The sequence below is a fragment of the Megalobrama amblycephala genome, linkage group LG17 (assembly GCF_018812025.1).
Source record: "Megalobrama amblycephala isolate DHTTF-2021 linkage group LG17, ASM1881202v1, whole genome shotgun sequence".
NCBI lineage: Eukaryota > Metazoa > Chordata > Actinopteri > Cypriniformes > Xenocyprididae > Megalobrama > Megalobrama amblycephala.
The window spans coordinates 41,006,727-41,026,351 of NC_063060.1; the positions used below are offsets into that span (position 1 = coordinate 41,006,727).

At 36.1% G+C, this 19,625-nt stretch overlaps 1 protein-coding gene across 1 annotated transcript in view; it reads right to left on the bottom strand.

The window, feature by feature from the left end:
• The window catches only part of insra (insulin receptor a), an 83,027-nt gene that overhangs the window by 27,289 nt on the left and 36,113 nt on the right, over nt 1-19,625 (bottom strand). The window contains exon 3 of the mRNA XM_048164101.1: nt 2,699-3,020. Within this exon, the coding sequence (XP_048020058.1) occupies nt 2,699-3,020 (322 nt within the window). The remainder of the gene's footprint in view (nt 1-2,698; nt 3,021-19,625) is intronic.

The following is a 19,625-nucleotide window of genomic DNA, read 5'->3' on the forward strand; positions in this document are numbered from 1 at the left end:
GTAGATTTTAGTCATAGTTTTAGTCATTCAAAACCCATTTTTATTTAGTCATCGTCTCGTTTTCGTCCGTGAAAAAATGTCGTTGACGAAAATTATGACGAAAATTATTCGTCAACGAAATTAACACTGTTTTTCAATACTTTATTCAGCAAGAAAGCATTAAATTGATCAAAAGCGATAGCAAAATTCAGCTTTTCAATCATAGGAATAAATTACATTTTAAAGTATATTAAAAGTTATTTGCAATGATACTTCACAATATTACTGTTTTACTGTACTTTTGTCAAATAAAATGCACCATAAGAGAATGTTTTCAAAGCGTTTTTTTCATAAAAAAAAAAAAAAAACAAAAAAAAAATCATACCAACGCCAAACTCTCAAACGATAGTTTATTTTTTCCTGTCTGCTGCTCTTCATATAACCGCTCTAGATAGTTGCTAACATGCATTTTCATTTAAACACGAGTATTATTTTGCCATGTTTAAGTGTGCGTGACGATGCATGTTTTTATCTAAATATCTCATCATGATTGTATGCTCTGCTGTTTTCTTTGAGGGTTTTCTTTGACCACAGCTGGACCAAAGCGATGTCTGGAAATCAGACCGACCATTTTTAGAATACGAAAAAAACAACATTCATGTGACCAATCCTTCTGCATATAGATACACATGTGTGTATATAGAAATAAGTGAGAGGGAAACAAGCTATGAGACATTGGTCATTTCCACCACAAACAAACAAACAATACAAACTGTGTTCTGAAAAGCTCTGTAAAACAGAGGTTAGCGGGCTGTCGTAATCCTCCCTTTTCTGCTCAGACTTTCTTTAAATGGGCACAAACAGCACTGCCAAGCCTCACACTAGGTCAGCGCTCACACACTTCCTCTCATTAATATACAACGCTCCCTTTTTGACACACACTCTCATTCTCTCTCCAATATGACCCTTTTTGTGCTCAGACAGTCGACTGAGGTCAGTACCGCCCTGATCACTCTAAGCCATCTTTGCAGTTCAGACTTTTTCTTCACTTATTGTTCCTGATCAGAGACAAACAAAAGGGATGCATGAAATCCCGGCTTAAAAAGCAACTTAAACTGGTTGGCTGGTCTTAGCAGAATTAGGGTTAGTTCTCCCAAAAATGAAAATTCTGTCATTAATTACTCACCCTCATGTCGTGCCAAAGTCGTAAGACTTTCGTTCATCTTCACAAATGAAGATCTTTTTAATGAAATCTGAGAGATTTCTGTCCCTCCATTGACTGCCTTTGCAACAGCGTTTAAGCTTCCATATGAATCGAGCGGTTTAGTCTATTAGTTTTACGATATCTTTATAAACTTTTTGATGCATCTAATTAGTCATTTCAAAGGCAGTCAATGGAGGAAAAAAATCTTCATTTGCGTTCTGATGATGAATGAAAATCTCACAAGTTTGGAACGACTTAAAGGTGAGTAATTAATGACAGAATTTTCATTTTGAGGTGAACTAATCCTTTAAACAAACGAACAAACTGGTGTGACACCAAAGCGAACTTTACAAGAAAAGTTGGTAAACACCTTCGAACTACCATTGGTCAATGGCGATTACGTAATAAGTAGGTGCAGTCTGGGGCTCCGCCCACTTTGAAGTGAAAATCTCCGGCTCATTCCCTCTGTCTGTCGAGGTCAGATGTCCGTGAGTGAAAACAAACACTGGAGGGCTGCTTAACAGTGGAAAATGAAGTGTAATTCGGTCCCACTTTATATTAAGTGGCCTTAACTACTATGTGCTTACATCGAAAATTAAGTATGATGTACTTATTGGGTTCATATTGAATTGCAAAACACTTTTGCTGCTATTGAGGTGGGGTACGGGTAAGGTTAGGGAAAGCTTTGGTGGTATGGATAGGTTTAAGGGTGAGTTAAGGTGTAAGGGATGGGTCAACAGTGTAATTATAAATGTAATTACAGAAATTAATTACAGATGTAATTACATGCAGGTGTTTTTAAAATATAAGTACAATGTAAAAACATGTATTTACACAATAAGTGCATTGTATCAAATGATTAATTTAAATGTAAGTACATAGTAGTTAAGGCCACTTAATATAAAATGGGTCCTGTAATTCTAATTGAAAGCAACATTAACCGTGTTTTTTCATGTTTAATACCGTAAAACGGTTTAACACAATCTACTGTATAAAATGCTATATAAATAAACATGCCTTTACTTGACTGGAGGGCCAAATTGCACAGCTCGTGCAAACAACCACATCGCTATGATCAGACAAGTCTGGCCTGCCTGTTTTAGAGGGATTTTGGGTACTTTTCAGGCTGCGAGTCAGCTAAGACAAGAAAACCAGGCTGAATTAAATGGATGGATAGCCGATCACTTCATATGAGCAACCGTGAGTCCTCTGTGCTGTTTGAGTATATACAAAGCATCAAAATCATCTTTTTTATTTAACTAGTAAATACAAACAAGAGGAAAAGACAAGCAACTACTCTGTCTACTATCCAGTTCATAGCCTAAATGAGGCACAGAGTGGTCCAATGACCCAGGCATCCTCTGGGTCATAGTTCATACACGAAATATTTAGTTTATGTGGGTTCTGACGCACACATGAAGCATTTGAAGTACCCTTTAAGACACTTGGGGACGTGCACGCTAGTATTTGTGCATGTTCACTGAGTGGAGAATGAATAAGTAGAGCGCTACTTACGTAGTGGAGTTTACAGTGGTGTACCCAGAAGGGCACTCTGGGATGCAGGCACCATCATGGATGACGTATTCGTGGCAGTCACCTTTGCCCTGCTTGCACTTGTTGTGGAGCTCCTGGCAAAAGCTGAAGTTGACGCAGCGCCAGCCCTTAAAGGTGTAGAAACCAGCTGGGCACTTTTCCACGCAGATGTTATTGTGCATGTAGTTGCGGCAGGCCACGCATTTGCGAGACGAGTTGGGCTCCGAACAGCCGCCCAGACACTGGTCGTGGCAGCACTGGTTGTCTTTGGTGCAGGCACGGTGCTTGCATGAGGATGGACACACTGTGGAGAGAGAAAAAGTACATTCAGAGAAACTATTTTAAGGGAAAACACAGATGCTTCTCATTCACAGAGAGATATTTTCATATAGTGAAAATATGGCTTAGCACGAAGAAGAAAAAAAAAAAGAAGGTTACCACACTTACCCCTTCATTTCTATAGTGAAAAACAAGAAAAATATAAAATATATTTGGCTTTTTCTGGAAAGAAAAAGGGTGGGTTTGCGCCATATGAAACAAATAAAAATGTCTCTTCCTGGTACACTTACAACACTGGCACTTACAAAGGTGATCATTTGTTTATATAAAGCATATACATTTACATTTTTTTCAAAAATGGCCGATCGTTTCTCTAGATAAGACCCTTATTCCTCGTCTGGTATCGTTTAAAGCCTTTTGAAGCTGCACTGAAACTGTAATTTTGACCGTTTGGGCTCCATTGAAGTCCACTATAAGGAGAATAATCCTGGAATGTTTTCATCAAAAACCTTAATTTCTTTTCCACTGAAGAAAGAAAGACATGAACATCTTGGATGACATGGGGTGAGTAAATGATCAGGAAAATTTTATTTGAAAGTGAACTAATCCTTTAACCAATGCCACGAGTATGGAGCGGAACTATTAGTTTGTCCGACCAAAGCATGTTTTTGGAAAGCTGATAAAAAATTAATTAATTATTTTTGCAAAACTGTTAAAAAGTTATTTGGAATAAGTTTATACTTTGGGAACAGGTGAGTAATGGTGCTGAAATGTCTATTGTAAGTGCAAAACTCTTTCTTCAGATTAAGCATTAAGTGACGGATTATTTTCTGTGGAAAATGACAGACGCTGTCAATACTTCAGTTGTAATCTACCTTAAAGTGTTTTCTCAGTAACTCCACGGTCATGTCCTAACTTGATGTAACACTAGGTTACCATTGTAAATATTAAAACAATGACAAAATGGCCTACTCTGATAAGCAGCTCCTAAAATGGTCTAACCACATTCCTCTGCCTTTTATGTGCTCTTTATTTCAGTCAAACACATGCACACAAAACCCTATAAACTCACACTACACAGAACAGCACACTGCTGCCAGTTGTTTGACAAGAGTCTTGTTGCAAGTCCTTCTCTCCCACTGAAGTCAGTGTTTACATATTTCTTCACCCCCCACCAAAACGACACTGGTGAAAGAGGCTGTGTGTGGCACAGGCAAAGGAAAGAGAGAGGAAAAACCCTAAAGATAACTACAGAAAGATCCAGAGGGTCCTTACATAGCGCAGAGAATCTATAGTGATCTACAGATTCCTTTGGACTAACTGTACGTGACTTTACTGGCCTCTTTCTAACAACGTGACCTGCAAGCTTGTCTCTGAGACAGCCTGTTAAAAATAAACCACGCATGGCTAGCTGGAGCATGTGCTGCTGCCCTCAAACACACATATGAACGCACTTGTGTATGTTCAAACGCACATACAATCTCCCTCTCACAAACACAGACAGATTAGTAGAGTTGCAGAGTGAGCCGAGTTGCCTTGCTGGCTGTAAAAATTGTTTAAAATCATGTGCCAAGTTCCTAGAAATGGACTCTCTGTATGCACAGTGGTTTCAAATGGTTTCGAAAAACTCATGTCATTATTAAGAAAAAAAATGACAATTAACCCTCTGGAGTCTGAGGCTGATTTGGGGCCTGGAGAAGTTTTGACATGCCCTGACATTTGTGCTTTTTTCAGTTGTTCATAAACATATAAATGACAAAAGTGTCATTACACTGTATTCAGCATGAACTAGGCTACAATAATATGTGAGGAACATGTATGTACATGTTTGTGTTTTTGAAGGAATAATGTTTATGCGTGGTTATTGAAAAAACAAAAACCTTAAGTCACTGAAATAAGGCCAAAAAAAGTATAGTAAATCTGTGTTCACAAGACTTCTGGGTATTGGAGGTTGTAAACTAGAGTTTTTGCTTCAAAATTATGTAAAAATTATGCTGCCTACTCCTTCATATAAAACAATATATTGATTTAGTTTTTGTAAGACACTTTTTGCCAAGAAACACAGTATGCATGGAGGCGTGAATTACCACTGAAAATGGGCCATTCTCACCTGAGAAGACAAAAGAATTGGATAGTAATGAGCTGAAATGACTTGCATGTTAATGAGGCATTTCAGTCAGGTAGGCTGTGAAAAAAACCTTCTGTGATGTCTCAAGCTCATCATGATATATGAAACATACAGAAAAATATTATTACAATATAAAGTAATGGTTTTATATTATACTTTAAAATATAATGTATTTCTGTGATGCAAAGAGTCTGAATATAGGCTTTTAGTTTAAAAGCATGCACATTTGGAGAAATATTGGATTCTCATATGCTTATGTCAATTTTCTATACAGAGTAGTTATATTTATTTAATATTCATTGTCATTACTATGAGCGCTGGTGTTTTCAATTCATCCTTGAAGTCGGAGGGCGCTCTCTGTGCATTTTTAGTCCACAAATTCATCTAAAAGAAGAAGAGGCTATTCCATGAATGGAGTTTCCAATTCATACTGCAGCCGGAGGGCGCTAAAGAAACAAAAACTCATCTAAACTTCATCTATAGAAGAAAAGAAAACAGGAACTAACTGCATGTCTTCTAGAGCTCCCTAACCATGACTTTTACATCCAGATAAAAACTTTTCAAGACAATAAATACACGATTGAGACGATGAATGCATGTATTGCCTCTGAATTTGCGTCTGAATAGCGCTGGCTCCGTGGGCGTGGCCGCATTAGCAGATAATGAGCTGAATCACGGACTTCTGACATGGCTCTCTTTTCATACAGATTAAATAAACACAGAAGGTTTGTTTTCGATTTGACTTACATGATTTAAAACCTGACATCTTAACGTTTTTTTAGACATAAGTTTAATTTTTCTGTGATTAGTATTCACTAAGTTACAGTTCATTTTCTGAGAACTATCAGATTGGACTTCGTTCAGAGGGAGAGGAGAAATCACGCATCATGTTAGTTTTCTTTATTTTACAAAAAGCACAACATTGTGTTTTTACTCTGAGTGTATACAAATAAAAGAAGATATTTTATAGTTTCAATTGATGTATTACTTATGTCTCTATGACAAAAAATGACGGAGTATTTTAAGTCTGTTTTGCTGCAATGTGAAAAAAAAAACTGCAAAACGCGCCGGCGCGTTTTCAGACCTCAGAGTGTTAAAATTTAGATTCTCTTTTAAAAATTGTAATGTTGTGTAACCATCAAATAAAAAGTACTTTGACTTGAACACGTGGTGTACACATTTTTATAATATTGTGAATAAATATTAATTTATAAATTGTAGGGCTGTCAAACGATTAATCACATACAAAATAAAAGTTTGCATAATATATGTGTGAGTACTGTGTGTAATTAATATGCATATATAAATACACACAAGTTAATGCATATATTTAACAGAAATATGTTATTTACGTACAAAATATTTGTATTTATATATAATGTAAATTATATAAAAATATAAATAAATACATATACTTGTAAATATTTCTCAAATATATACATGAATGTGTTTGCATTTATATGTACATAATAATTACACCCACATATATTAGACAAACTTAAACTTTTAGTTTGTATGCAATTAATCGTTTGACAGCCCTAATAAATTATTTTGGGGGAGCTGTGCACGTCTTGGCGAGTATCCTAGTATACATAGTCTGTTATATCTAAAGTGAACATAAACAGTTGAGAAATAAAACGTATGTGCATCAGTATATTGGATCCGTGCAGCTCTTAAAGTGACAGCAGCCTAACAAACCTGCTGCTGTCTTTGTTTTAATGTTAATCAAACAAAGGCCAAAGAAAAATCGCTCACTGCTCAACTGAATAATTTTTGTAACTTTAATAAGGATTAATCTATATTTAATTTATACAGTGAAGAATATGTAGTGCTATTTTACATCTAATTATTAATTTTTTCTAACTGAAAATTACTGGTAGACTTACCTGAAATACATGAAAAGCAGCAATACATGCTCTTAATTTGATTATTTGTTCTTGCTTTATTACTGACAATTTATTTGTCTTTAACAATATTTGAAATTTATAGTTGGACTGGTAGTTTTTGGTGTCACAACTAGTGATCGACCGATGTATCTGTTTACCGATATTTTTCCCGATATTTAAGCATTTTTCCATAATCGGGTATCGGTTTTGTAATATCGGATTCGCCGATTTACGGCGCCATCTTGTGGCCGTTTTGAGATTTCCGCCATTGCAGCCCGGGCGTCTGAGGAGATCAGTGCACAGGTAAAGTATATGTTCTACTTGGTTTGCTTTAATTAATCAACTTTATTTAACATAACAGACATGCACAAATGAGATCTGAGACATAAATTCCTGATATAGTTAATTTATGCAGCTTGTTTCTAAACAATTGAGACGAACTCATTGAGTCACGTAGTGTAATTCGTCATGTCCTGCCCCCCAATAAAGACGTAACTTTACATGAATTAAATAAAACAGACATGAATGAGTGCATGTTGAAAATAAAAGCGCTGAATTTAATTCTCTATCTGTTGTATTTGCTCACCATTAGTCTAGAAGAAAAAGTTCGTTCATATTGCTTAGCAACTGACGGATGATCAGGAGGCTTAAGCACGGCCAGTGAATGAAACTTTTGACAAGATTATCTTGTTTAAACACCCTAGATTATATTATCATTTACTACATAACAATTATTTCGCTAATACACATATAAATATAGCCTACCGCTTTGTGGAAATTAATTATTTATTATCTCCATGCGCGATCGCGGTTGATTAAGTTATAGTCAAACAGCACTTTGTCAGTTGGCATTTCATGATTTAATGTTAGATTAAATTTAGATCATAAAATGCCAACTGACAAGTGCTGTTTAACTTTATATAGTCTTGGAAAAAAAAGTTCGTTCATATTGCTCAGCACCTTGCTCGTCTGTCAAGAAAGTTCCTTTGCCCCCCACCGTCTTCGGTGCCCAGTGAACGAGTCTTCAGTGAAGTGGGAGCCATTTATTAAAACAAACGAAGCAGGCTTACAGGGCAGAATGCTGAAAGACTCTGTTTTCTACACTACAACCCAGCCCTAATAAATTATTTTGGGGGAGCTGTGCACGTCTTGGCGAGTATCCTAGTATACATAGTCTGTTATATCTAAACTGAACATAAACAGTTGAGAAATAAAACGTATGTGCATCAGTATATTGGATCCGTGCAGCTCTTAAAGTGACAGCAGCCTAACAAACCTGCTGCTGTCTTTGTTTTAATGTTAATCAAACAAAGGCCAAAGAAAAATCGCTCACTGCTCAACTGAATAATTTTTGTAACTTTAATAAGGATTAATCTATATTTAATTTATACAGTGAAGAATATGTAGTGCTATTTTACATCTAATTATTAATTTTTTCTAACTGAAAATTACTGGTAGACTTACCTGAAATACATGAAAAGCAGCAATACATGCTCTTAATTTGATTATTTGTTCTTGCTTTATTACTGACAATTTATTTGTCTTTAACAATATTTGAAATTTATAGTTGGACTGGTAGTTTTTGGTGTCACAACTAGTGATCGACCGATGTATCTGTTTACCGATATTTTTCCCGATATTTAAGCATTTTTCCATAATCGGGTATCGGTTTTGTAATATCGGATTCGCCGATTTACGGCGCCATCTTGTGGCCGTTTTGAGATTTCCGCCATTGCAGTCCGGGCGTCTGAGGAGATCAGTGCACAGGTAAAGTATATGTTCTACTTGGTTTGCTTTAATTAATCAACTTTATTTAACATAACAGACATGCACAAATGAGATCTGAGACATAAATTCCTGATATAGTTAATTTATGCAGCTTGTTTCTAAACAATTGAGACGAACTCATTGAGTCACGTAGTGTAATTCGTCATGTCCTGCCCCCCAATAAAGACGTAACTTTACATGAATTAAATAAAACAGACATGAATGAGTGCATGTTGAAAATAAAAGCGCTGAATTTAATTCTCTATCTGTTGTATTTGCTCACCATTAGTCTAGAAGAAAAAGTTCGTTCATATTGCTTAGCAACTGACGGATGATCAGGAGGCTTAAGCACGGCCAGTGAATTAAACTTTTGACAAGATTATCTTGTTTAAACACCCTAGATTATATTATCATTTACTACATAACAATTATTTCGCTAATACACATATAAATATAGCCTACCGCTTTGTGGAAATTAATTATTTATTATCTCCATGCGCGATCGCGGTTGATTAAGTTATAGTCAAACAGCACTTTGTCAGTTGGCATTTCATGATTTAATGTTAGATTAAATTTAGATCATAAAATGCCAACTGACAAGTGCTGTTTAACTTTATATAGTCTTGGAAAAAAAAGTTCGTTCATATTGCTCAGCACCTTGCTCGTCTGTCAAGAAAGTTCCTTTGCCCCCCACCGTCTTCGGTGCCCAGTGAACGAGTCTTCAGTGAAGTGGGAGCCATTTATTAAAACAAACGAAGCAGGCTTACAGGGCAGAATGCTGAAAGACTCTGTTTTCTACACTACAACCTAGTTCTGCTTAAATGGGAGTATTAAGTTACACTACTAAATAGCTATGCACTTCTAAATAGCCCCCACCAATATGTTATAATCATTTTTGTGCTTTATTTTTTTACCTCAAAGCTTTTATTTTAAAACAAAGACACTTAGTAACAATGCACTTTAATTTTTTGGACTCAGATCCCTCTATTTATTTGTGTATAAATATAAAGGTTTTTTTTTGTATGCAAGGAGGGAGTGATTGTTATAAATAAAATGGTTTGTTCAGCTCATTGTGTTGTAATAATTGTCAAAAACAGAAGTATAACAGTAAATAAATATCGGTTCTGCATATCGGTTATCAGGTACATAAACATGCAAATAATCGGTATCGGTTATAAAAAAATCAATATCGGTCGATCACTAGTCACAACCTTATTTATTAAGGTTATGCATCAAAAAGAACGAAGACAATAATTAGGCCTATTTTATTTATTTATTTTTTGTGAAAATTTTGGCTGGGCAAGAAAAAATTTTAACCACTGGCCCAATCGGGCCAGTAGAAACATCCTTAGCGTTAAGCCCTGATAATGTTACAAAAGATTTAAATTTCAAATAAATGTTGTTCTTTTGAAATTATTAATAAGCAGCACAATGGTTTTTACCATTGATAATAATAAGAAATGAATCTTGAGCAGCAAATCAGCATATTAGAATGATTTCTGAAGGATCATGTGACACTGAAGACTGGAGTAATGATACTGAAAATTAAGCTTTGCCAACAAAGGAATAAATTATATTTTAAAAGTGAAAAAAAGTAATTTTAAATTGTAATAATAATAATAATAATAATTCACAATATTACCATTTTTACGGTATTTTTGATTAAATAAATGCAGCCTTGGTGAGCAGAAGAGACTTATTTCAAGAACAAATCTCACAACCTCAACCTTTTGATACTTTATGAACTGCATTTTCAATGTATTTTTGGAATAAATTAATAGATACAATCAAACAATTAGAATTACATGACTGATATTAATATATGATTGTATCGGCACAACCCTAATGCACACACACACAAACACACACCATTAAAGCTGCGCACAAGGAAAGGACATAATAATGATTCGCATTAAGAAACCCAGACTTCTAAGAACAAGCCACAGAGGAAATGTGTGTGTGTGTGTGTGTGTGTGTGTGTGTCCTAATGGAATATTGGCTCTCGCTAGTGATGTTAACATCACAACTCAGTTCAGCACAATCCTGCAGTTGGTTTAGTCCAAAAAGAAAGGCCAGCAAACACCTCCACTTCCATGACAACAACAACACAAGATGAGGGCTTAGAAATCTCCAGACCTGTCTTATGCATGCCAATTAAGTGTTCATCTGACTTTTAACACCATGTTAAAGCGTCTGACAAGTGTTCAGTGTTTCAGGCAAACAACACTAAGCTTTCTTAAAGGCTCGGGGGCTTCTCTGAAGTTTCCACACACTCTTGACAAGCTCTGACAAACCCGGGGATCATGAAACGCTTGCTAAAAAAAGTGAATTTATTTAGAGCTTTGGAGAAATGGAGCATGCTGAGAATAAATAGATGAAAAAACAGAGGAAAGTTGTCATGAAAAGTGAGAATGCTGGCACAAATCCAAGCAGCTAAAATGGATTCATATGCAAGTTCAAAACAATTCTCAGTTTTTCCACTAAGTTCTTCAATACATCTTTCGAAATACCGAAAAGGTGTAAAACAGAGTTGCCTTTCACACACAGATTCTCATCACACATTATGGTATATAACGAGTCCGGCAACTGTTGTTGTTCACTTCAATGTCAGGTGACACCAGGTCAGCCAACTCAAGAGCAAAACAACATTACCCTCTGTCCCTTATACACGACAATCCAGGGAGGGCCACCTCACCGCCTGCCGTGAAAAGGAGGGGAAGCATGTGTGTGTGTGTGTGTGTACACACGTTTCAACAATGTAAGTTGGAAAAAACAGGCAAGCCTCCAAGATTGTCAATTGAAAACACGTTAAATTAAGAAGAATTCTTCACCGCATGAAAAACAATCTTGTTGACTCTAAAGCCTTTCTGTGAAAATGCATTACCATCTATTCTTTGAAAAACTCTCTTTGAATTGCCTCTGCCCCTATTTTTGCTCCCTCCCTCCTTTCCCTCGCTCTCCCGCTGAACGTGGATATGAGCAAATAGACACATGGTGCGCACAGCGACTCCTGATCCAGGAGAATCCAGTCCATTTAACATCCTCAACCGCAGACCCACCCTCAACCTTAACCAATGCGTTTGCTGACTGTAGAAGGTAGCCATTCAGTGTCCTGTACCGTCTGTGAGAAAGAGCCACTGAATGTTAACCCTTTATTGCTCAAATGTCTGAAACATTTGGCAGAAAGACAAGGGGAGGGGAAAACACTGCTACAAGAGTCAGAAAAACTCGTTCCTCTGCTCTGGAACGATGTCAGCTCCTCTCTACCGACAGAGCCGCAGCATGCTGGGAGCTCCTGCAGTCCCGAGCACTGTTGTCGATTAGTGGTGCATGTTTGAAACATGAAGTCATGTGGATTACTGAAAAGCGTGGGGTTATTTTATAAATCATGATTTACAATTTTCGCATATCCAATTTTAGAGCAATGCACCTGTTTTCAACACTGATAATAATCAGAAATGTTTGTTGTAGGGCTGCCTCCTGATAGTCGACTAAATGTTAGTTGACTAGAAGAGGCTTAGTCAACCAAGATTTTATTAGTTGGTTAGTCGCAGAAAAAAAACAAAGTCAAGCAATCCGTGAGGGACAGATCTTTAAAGGATTAGTTCACTTTCAAATTAACACTCTGAGGTCTGAAAACGCGCCGGCGCGTTTTGCAGTTTTTTTTTCACATTGCAGCAAAACAGACTTAAAATACTCCGTCATTTTTTGTCATAGAGACATAAGTAATATATCAATTGAAACTATAGAATATCTTCTTTTCTTTGTATACACTCAGAGTAAAAACACAATGTTGTGCTTTTTGTAAAATAAAGAAAACTAACATGATGCGTGATTTCTCCTCTCCCTCTGAACGAAGTCCAATCTGATAGTTCTCAGAAAATGAACTGTAACTTAGTGAGTACTAATCACAGAAAAATTAAACTTATGTCTAAAAAAACGTTAAGATGTCAGGTTTTAAATCGTGTAAGTCAAATCGAAAACAAACCTTCTGTGTTTATGTAATCTGTATGAAAAGAGAGCCATGTCAGAAGTCCGTGATTCAGCTCATTATCCGCTAATGCGGCCACGCCCACGGAGCCAGCGCTATTCAGACGCAAATTCAGAGGCAATACATGCATTCATCGTCTCAATCGTGTATTTATTGTCTTGAAAAGTTTTTATCTGGATGTAAAAGTCATGGTTAGCGAGCTCTAGAAGACATGCAGTTAGTTCCTGTTTTCTTTTCTTCTATAGATGAATTTTAGATGAGTTTTTGTTTCTTTAGCGCCCTCCGGCTGCAGTATGAATTGGAAACTCCATTCATGGAATAGCCTCTTCTTCTTTTAGATGAATTTGTGGACTAAAAATGCACAGAGGGCCCTCCGACTTCAAGGATGAATTGAAAACACCAGCGCTCATAGTAATGACAATGAATATTAAATAAATATAACTACTCTGTATAGAAAATTGACATAAGCATATGAGAATCCAATATTTCTCCAAATGTGCATGCTTTTAAACTAAAAGCCTATATTCAGACTCTTTGCATCACAGAAATACATTATATTTTAAAGTATAATATAAAACCATTACTTTATATTGTAATAATATTTTTCTGTATGTTTCATATATCATGATGAGCTTGATACATCACAGAAGGTTTTTTTCACAGCCTACCTGACTGAAATGCCTCATTAATATGCAAGTCATTTCAGCTCATTACTATCCAATTATTTTGTCTTCTCAGGTGAGAATGGCCCATTATTCAGTGGTGATTCACGCCTCCACGCATACGGTGTTTCTTGGCAAAAAGTGTCTTACAAAAACTAAATCAATATATTGTTTTATATGAAGGAGTAGGCAGCATAATTTTTACATAATTTTGAAGCAAAAACTCTAGTCTACAACCTCCAATACCCAGAAGTCTTGTGAACACAGATTTACTATACTTTTTTTGGCCTTATTTCAGTGACTTAAGTTTTTTGTTTTTTCAATAACCACGCATAAACATTATTCCTTCAAAAACACAAACATGTACATACATGTTCCTCACATATTATTGTAGCCTAGTTCATGCTGAATACAGTGTAATGACACTTTTGTCATTTATATGTTTATGAACAACTGAAAAAAGCACAAATGTCAGGGCATGTCAAAACTTCTCCAGGCCCCAAATCAGCCTCAGACTCCAGAGGGTTAAAGCTTTACTCTCCCTCAAGCCATCCTAGGTGTATATGACTTTCTTTTTTCTGATGAACACAAATCGTAGATATATTAATAAATATCCTGATGCATCCGAGATTTACACTGGCAGTGAGTGGGATCAACAAGTATGAGCTGAAGAAAGTGTCTCCATCCACATCCATCCATCATAAACGTGTACTCCACACGCCTCCGGAGGGTTAATAAAGGCCTTCTGAAGTAAAGCGATGCATTTATGTAAAAAAAACAAAATATAAATCCATATTTAACAAGTTATGAAGTAAAATATCTAGCTTCCACCAGACCGCATTCTGTATTCAACTTACGAAAAAAACGGAAATGCTGTCGCGTCAGTTAAGTTGAATAGGAAAGGCGCATGATGTAGCGTAAGCTTTTTGAACTGCGAGACTTTTACACTTTCTTTGTAATATGAATACGGAAGGCGGTCTGGCGGAAGCTATTTTATTTCCTAACTTGTTAAATATGGATTTCAGATTCAGAAGGCCTTTATTAACCCCTCTCCGAGCCGTGTGGAGTACATTCATGATGGATGGATGTGGATGGAGGTCCTTGTGGTAATTACAGTATGTCGGGCAGGAAATCCAAATATGTCATCTCAAATATGGCTTATCATTTGAAACATGCAAGTAGTTTTTTTTTATTTAAAACACCGTCATTTTTCCTGAACAGCCTCTCCCTGAACTGGAGCGCATCACAAAAATGAACCGAAAAACAGCATATACTTGCCTCACAGACATGAGAAATATATCTATAGAAAGCTTGAAAGTTCTACTTTTAGGGTGCGTTCACACTTGTAGTTCGGTTCGTTTGGTTCATTTGGTCCGGACCAAAGAAGAAAAAAAAAAACATTTAGTCCTGGTCCGATTAGCGTGCAGATTGGCAATTTTATCACTGAACCTAAAGGCATAGGGATACATTCACAACGTGATTGGTCGGATTTTATGACGTATTTTGAGACGGAACTTACCGAACATCCAAAACAATGCTGTTTGCTGAGGTGAATGCGCTCGTTGTGTTTGCGTAGCGGTGCGTAGACTGCATATGATGGTATTTTGGCCAGCTGGGAACTCGTGAAGAGCTTATAAAATGTGTAAAGTAGTCAAAACAGCAGCAGGAATCCATCCGTCACACACACAAATGATCTGCTGCGTGGAGACGCGCGTCTGATGCCTGTGATGGGCAATCTCGCGACTATGACGAGAAAAACCGACATGCGTGAGGATTCTGTCCTTTTTAGGGTCTCGTCTTCCTGTTTTGGGTTTCTTTACATGTCTTTGGTCTGTGTTGCATTCATATATCATTCGAACCGCACCAGAGTTCGTTTGGAAGCGGACCGAGACCCATCTTTTCAGCGGTCCGTTTTTTGGTGCACACCAGGGTTCGGATGGCAGCGTTCACATATGTTGAAATGAACCGCACTAACAGAGCAATCGCACCAGGGTTCGTTTTAATCGAACTAAACATGGCAAGTGTGAACGCACCCTTAAACAAACTAATTTGAATAGAAAACAAATACTCTATGAAAGGTGCATTTCTCTCTACAGTCGCGTTACTGCGGAGATGACGAGTCAGCATCGCCAGCTTCATCTTTGCAGCCGACACTGACTCAGAAAACACTAGTTTATTAATAAACAATTAAAATGTTATTTTATAAAAATAAACGTATATAAACTTGCAATTTTTCCCAACACATTCTTAATCATTACTTTTGCCAGTGCTTTGCGGCAAGCTTTATGCGTGCGCTTGAGCGTGAGGCATATATTCCGCATCCCAGTATATTTAATTAAAATACAAGTGCGATTAGTCGACTAATGGCTTAAATGAACGACTGCTTGTGGACTAGAAAAATCTTTAGTCGGGGGCAGCCCAAATCAACATATCAGAGTGATTTCTAAAGGATCATGTGACACTGAAGACTGGAGTAATGATGCTGAAAATTCAGCTTCAACATCACATCACAAATATATTAAAATAGAAAAGAGTTATACACACAAACACTATACAATGCTAATTTTACTATCGTTTAATCAACTAAATGTGCCATTTTTCACCTTTTACTTGCATCTAAATATTACTGCTTATTCATTTACTCCTACATGATTACAAGTCCAACTGTTTTTCCTTCTGTTCATTTAGTGAAAAACAATGTGGAAAACATGCCTTTACTTCAGAGCAGATATGTAAACAATAAGATATATGGGTCAATGATGTCAAAAAGCCTTAATAATAATAAAAACATAGATATGACATCCAAAGTATGTAAGGTAGTACAACTAGATCTAAGGTTTTAATTATATTTTGCTACATATAAAGGTATTTTAAAGATTTTGAAGTGTCAAAATGCCATTTAGTTTAACAGTCCAAAAGCCAATACAGCCATTTCATTTGTGATTAAAATATCTTAAAATGTAATAAATGTATATTTTTTTTATTCTGGCATGATTTTATAACATCATATATCAACATAGTGCAAAACGGTATTAAAATGATGTGTAGAAGTCGTTGCTTTGTTATGAGAAAGAAAAATGAATTTCATTGATGTCATTCGGAGTAAAGGGACCATTTTGGATCAAGTCATGCAGTCAATATCATGTGACAGGAGGTGACATCATTCAGACACCTGCACAGGACCACATGGTTGTGAAGCAAAGTAACTAACTTTATCATAACTATTTAAAAAATTCATGTTTTCACTTGCTCATACGCATGTCCCGAAACATCAGGTCATTCGGTACAACTGCTATAAAACATTGAAAAATGTTGTAATATTTTAATGTTTGATTGTTCTTTTGCTTGCTAGTTAGTAGATATCAGCCTGTTAACATTGTTTGAAAATATCGTCATTTGGTATAACCAAAAGTGTCATTCGGTAAATTTTTGTTAAACCGAATGACTTTTTTAGTGACAAATTTTGTCCATCTTTTTAAAAAAATGACAAAGGCAGTGTTAATTGATAAAAAAAACAAAAAAAAAACAATCTCATTGTTAACACTTAATAAAACTTCATTGACCCATATAATAGGAATGCCTAAAAAATATAATAAAAAGAAAATAAAGCCTTGGAAAGCAATATAAAAATCTAATTTCTTCAATGTTCCGTCTCTCAGTGTGACCAGGCAGAATCATTCATTGCTCATTAGCTTTCATTCATTCATGTTCAAGGCGTCTATCTGCTGGATCTGGGTCACATTTCAACATTGGGGAAGGGTGGCCACATGTGACTCATTTATCAGAAACAGTACGCTCAGCGGCAGTTCAATCCAGTTCAGCACGAGCAGAAACACCACCTACACCTGTTCGCAAGCACCTGAGACGGGAAGATAAACTTCCATTAAGGATATGCAGAGCATGTGTGTGTGAGAAAGGGAAGCGTGTTAAAGAGACGAGAGGTGTGTGAAAGGATGCGACTATTTACCTTTGGCGCCGACGCACAGAATCTGACCCCAGGAAAAGCAGCGTCTTCTTGTTGGACATAGATCACATACAGCTCAGTCTATAAACACACGACTGAACCACAGGAAGGAAAGGCAGCACTAGAGAGTTCAGCTATTGTTTTTATGACAGCCGATGTCTGACACGCCGGCAAGTGACAAACACTCTCACAATCTGCTCTTTGCCACCGCAAATACACAATAATTCACACTGAGACACATTATGATATGTAATTAGCACCCGAGACATGTGCCTTCAGTAAGAACTGTTTTATGCAGTTGCGCAGAAACAACAGATTTGGTTAGGAAATGTATGGTCAACCAGGACCCAAAAATGCTGTGTCCATAAACACCCATGAAAAGATTAAAGCAAGACAAACAGACACCTTAACAAGTGCTGGAGGAAAAACAAACAAGCTATCTCTCAAAATTATTTGTCTTTAAACTGGGTCAAAGGCTATGAGATTCTCCTCCTTCTAACAGAAGCCGAAATATTCAGTGCCAAGTCTAAACCTTCAAACTTTCATGTATTTTGTATGTGTATTCAATGGCATGCCTTTTCTTATTAACATCACGTACATATCGCAGGCAACACCATTTATGAAATTAAACTCTGCTTTGTGCACTTGTCAGACAATTTTCAAGGTTCATATCTCGAGGACTTCACTACAGTAAGGGGGCCCCTATAATTCAACATATGGGTGAAAGGATTTCTTGGAAAAAGTAAGGATCTCTGAGTAAAGCAACGGCAATATACTGGCCTGGATGGTTTTGACTATACAAAGAAAAAGATTCTCTAAATAGTGCTTGCCAACGCAAAACACATAGATGCTAGGGTATTCAAGGTTGCTGATTACTGGACCAGGTCGAATGTATTTATTAAAAAGTTTCATTATTTATTAAGTTTTATCATTAGAGTTTTGGCATGACATGAGGGTGAGTAAATGGTGACAGAAACTATCTCTTTAAAGTTGCACAATTTCATGAATCATCCAAATCCTTAGCTTGGATGATCCAAATCCATGAATCATCCAAAACCAGTTTATGGAACAAACCTAAAGACATGATATATACATATACAACAATTCAAACGTTTGGGATCGGTATGAATTTATGTTTTTGAAATAATTCTCTTATGTCCACCAAAGCTGCATTTATACAGTGATATTGTGAAGTAATGACTATTTAAAAATAATTGTTTTCTGTTTTAAAATGTATTTAGTCCTGTGATGGCAAAGCCATTACTCCAGTCTTTAGAGTCACATGATCCTTCAGAAATCATTCTAATAGGCTAATAATGCTCAAGAAACAATATTAGTTGAAAATAGTTGTGCTGTTTAATATTTTTGTGGAAAACAACAGCATTTATTTAAAAAAGAAAATTTTTGTAACATTATAAATAACTTTACAGTCAGTTTCGATCAATTTAATCACAATTTTACCACAAACTTTTGAAACTTAATTTTAATTTAAACTTTTGAAACATATTATATATTTATAAATATATATTTATATATTTAAGATATATTTATATATTTATATTAGGGCTGTCAATCGATTAAAAATTTTAATCTAATTAATTACATACTCTGTGATTAATTAATCTAAATTAATCGCATACATAATTTTTGCTGTGAAAGTATTAAATATTTCAATTCAAATGAATCAATACAGGGTTTTTCCTGGGTCAAAAATGGTCTTTGGTGGTGACAGACATGGTCATCCACACAAACAGTAAAAAGTGCCCTACCCACGTGATCTGCGAGCCCGATACTGACAATAAAATACCCGTCACTCTCACTGTAATTCTTTCTTGCCCTCTTTGCAAAAAAAAAAAAAGTGATTTTATAGCTTTGTAAGAGAAGATGCTTTTTTGCTAAACTTGAAAAGTATTAAAAAGTAGCATTTAGAAGTTATATTAACTAATAATATCATTTTCTACCATATACAATTGAATGCACCTAGCTAACAACAACTTGCTTTGTTCTGGTTTCACCTCACTCCAGTCTAAACTAACTGATTTTATAGGTAGGCCTAATTTACTACACATGATTGTCATTTAAATAACCTGAAAATATTGTGGATTATTAAGGCTAATTTTACTAACCACTCTTGCTAAATGGGGTAAGCACACTTATGTTCTCATTTCAGAGTTGTTCGAGTAAATGATTCGTTATAGACCGTGTGGACAGATCAGTTGTTGTCATGATTCA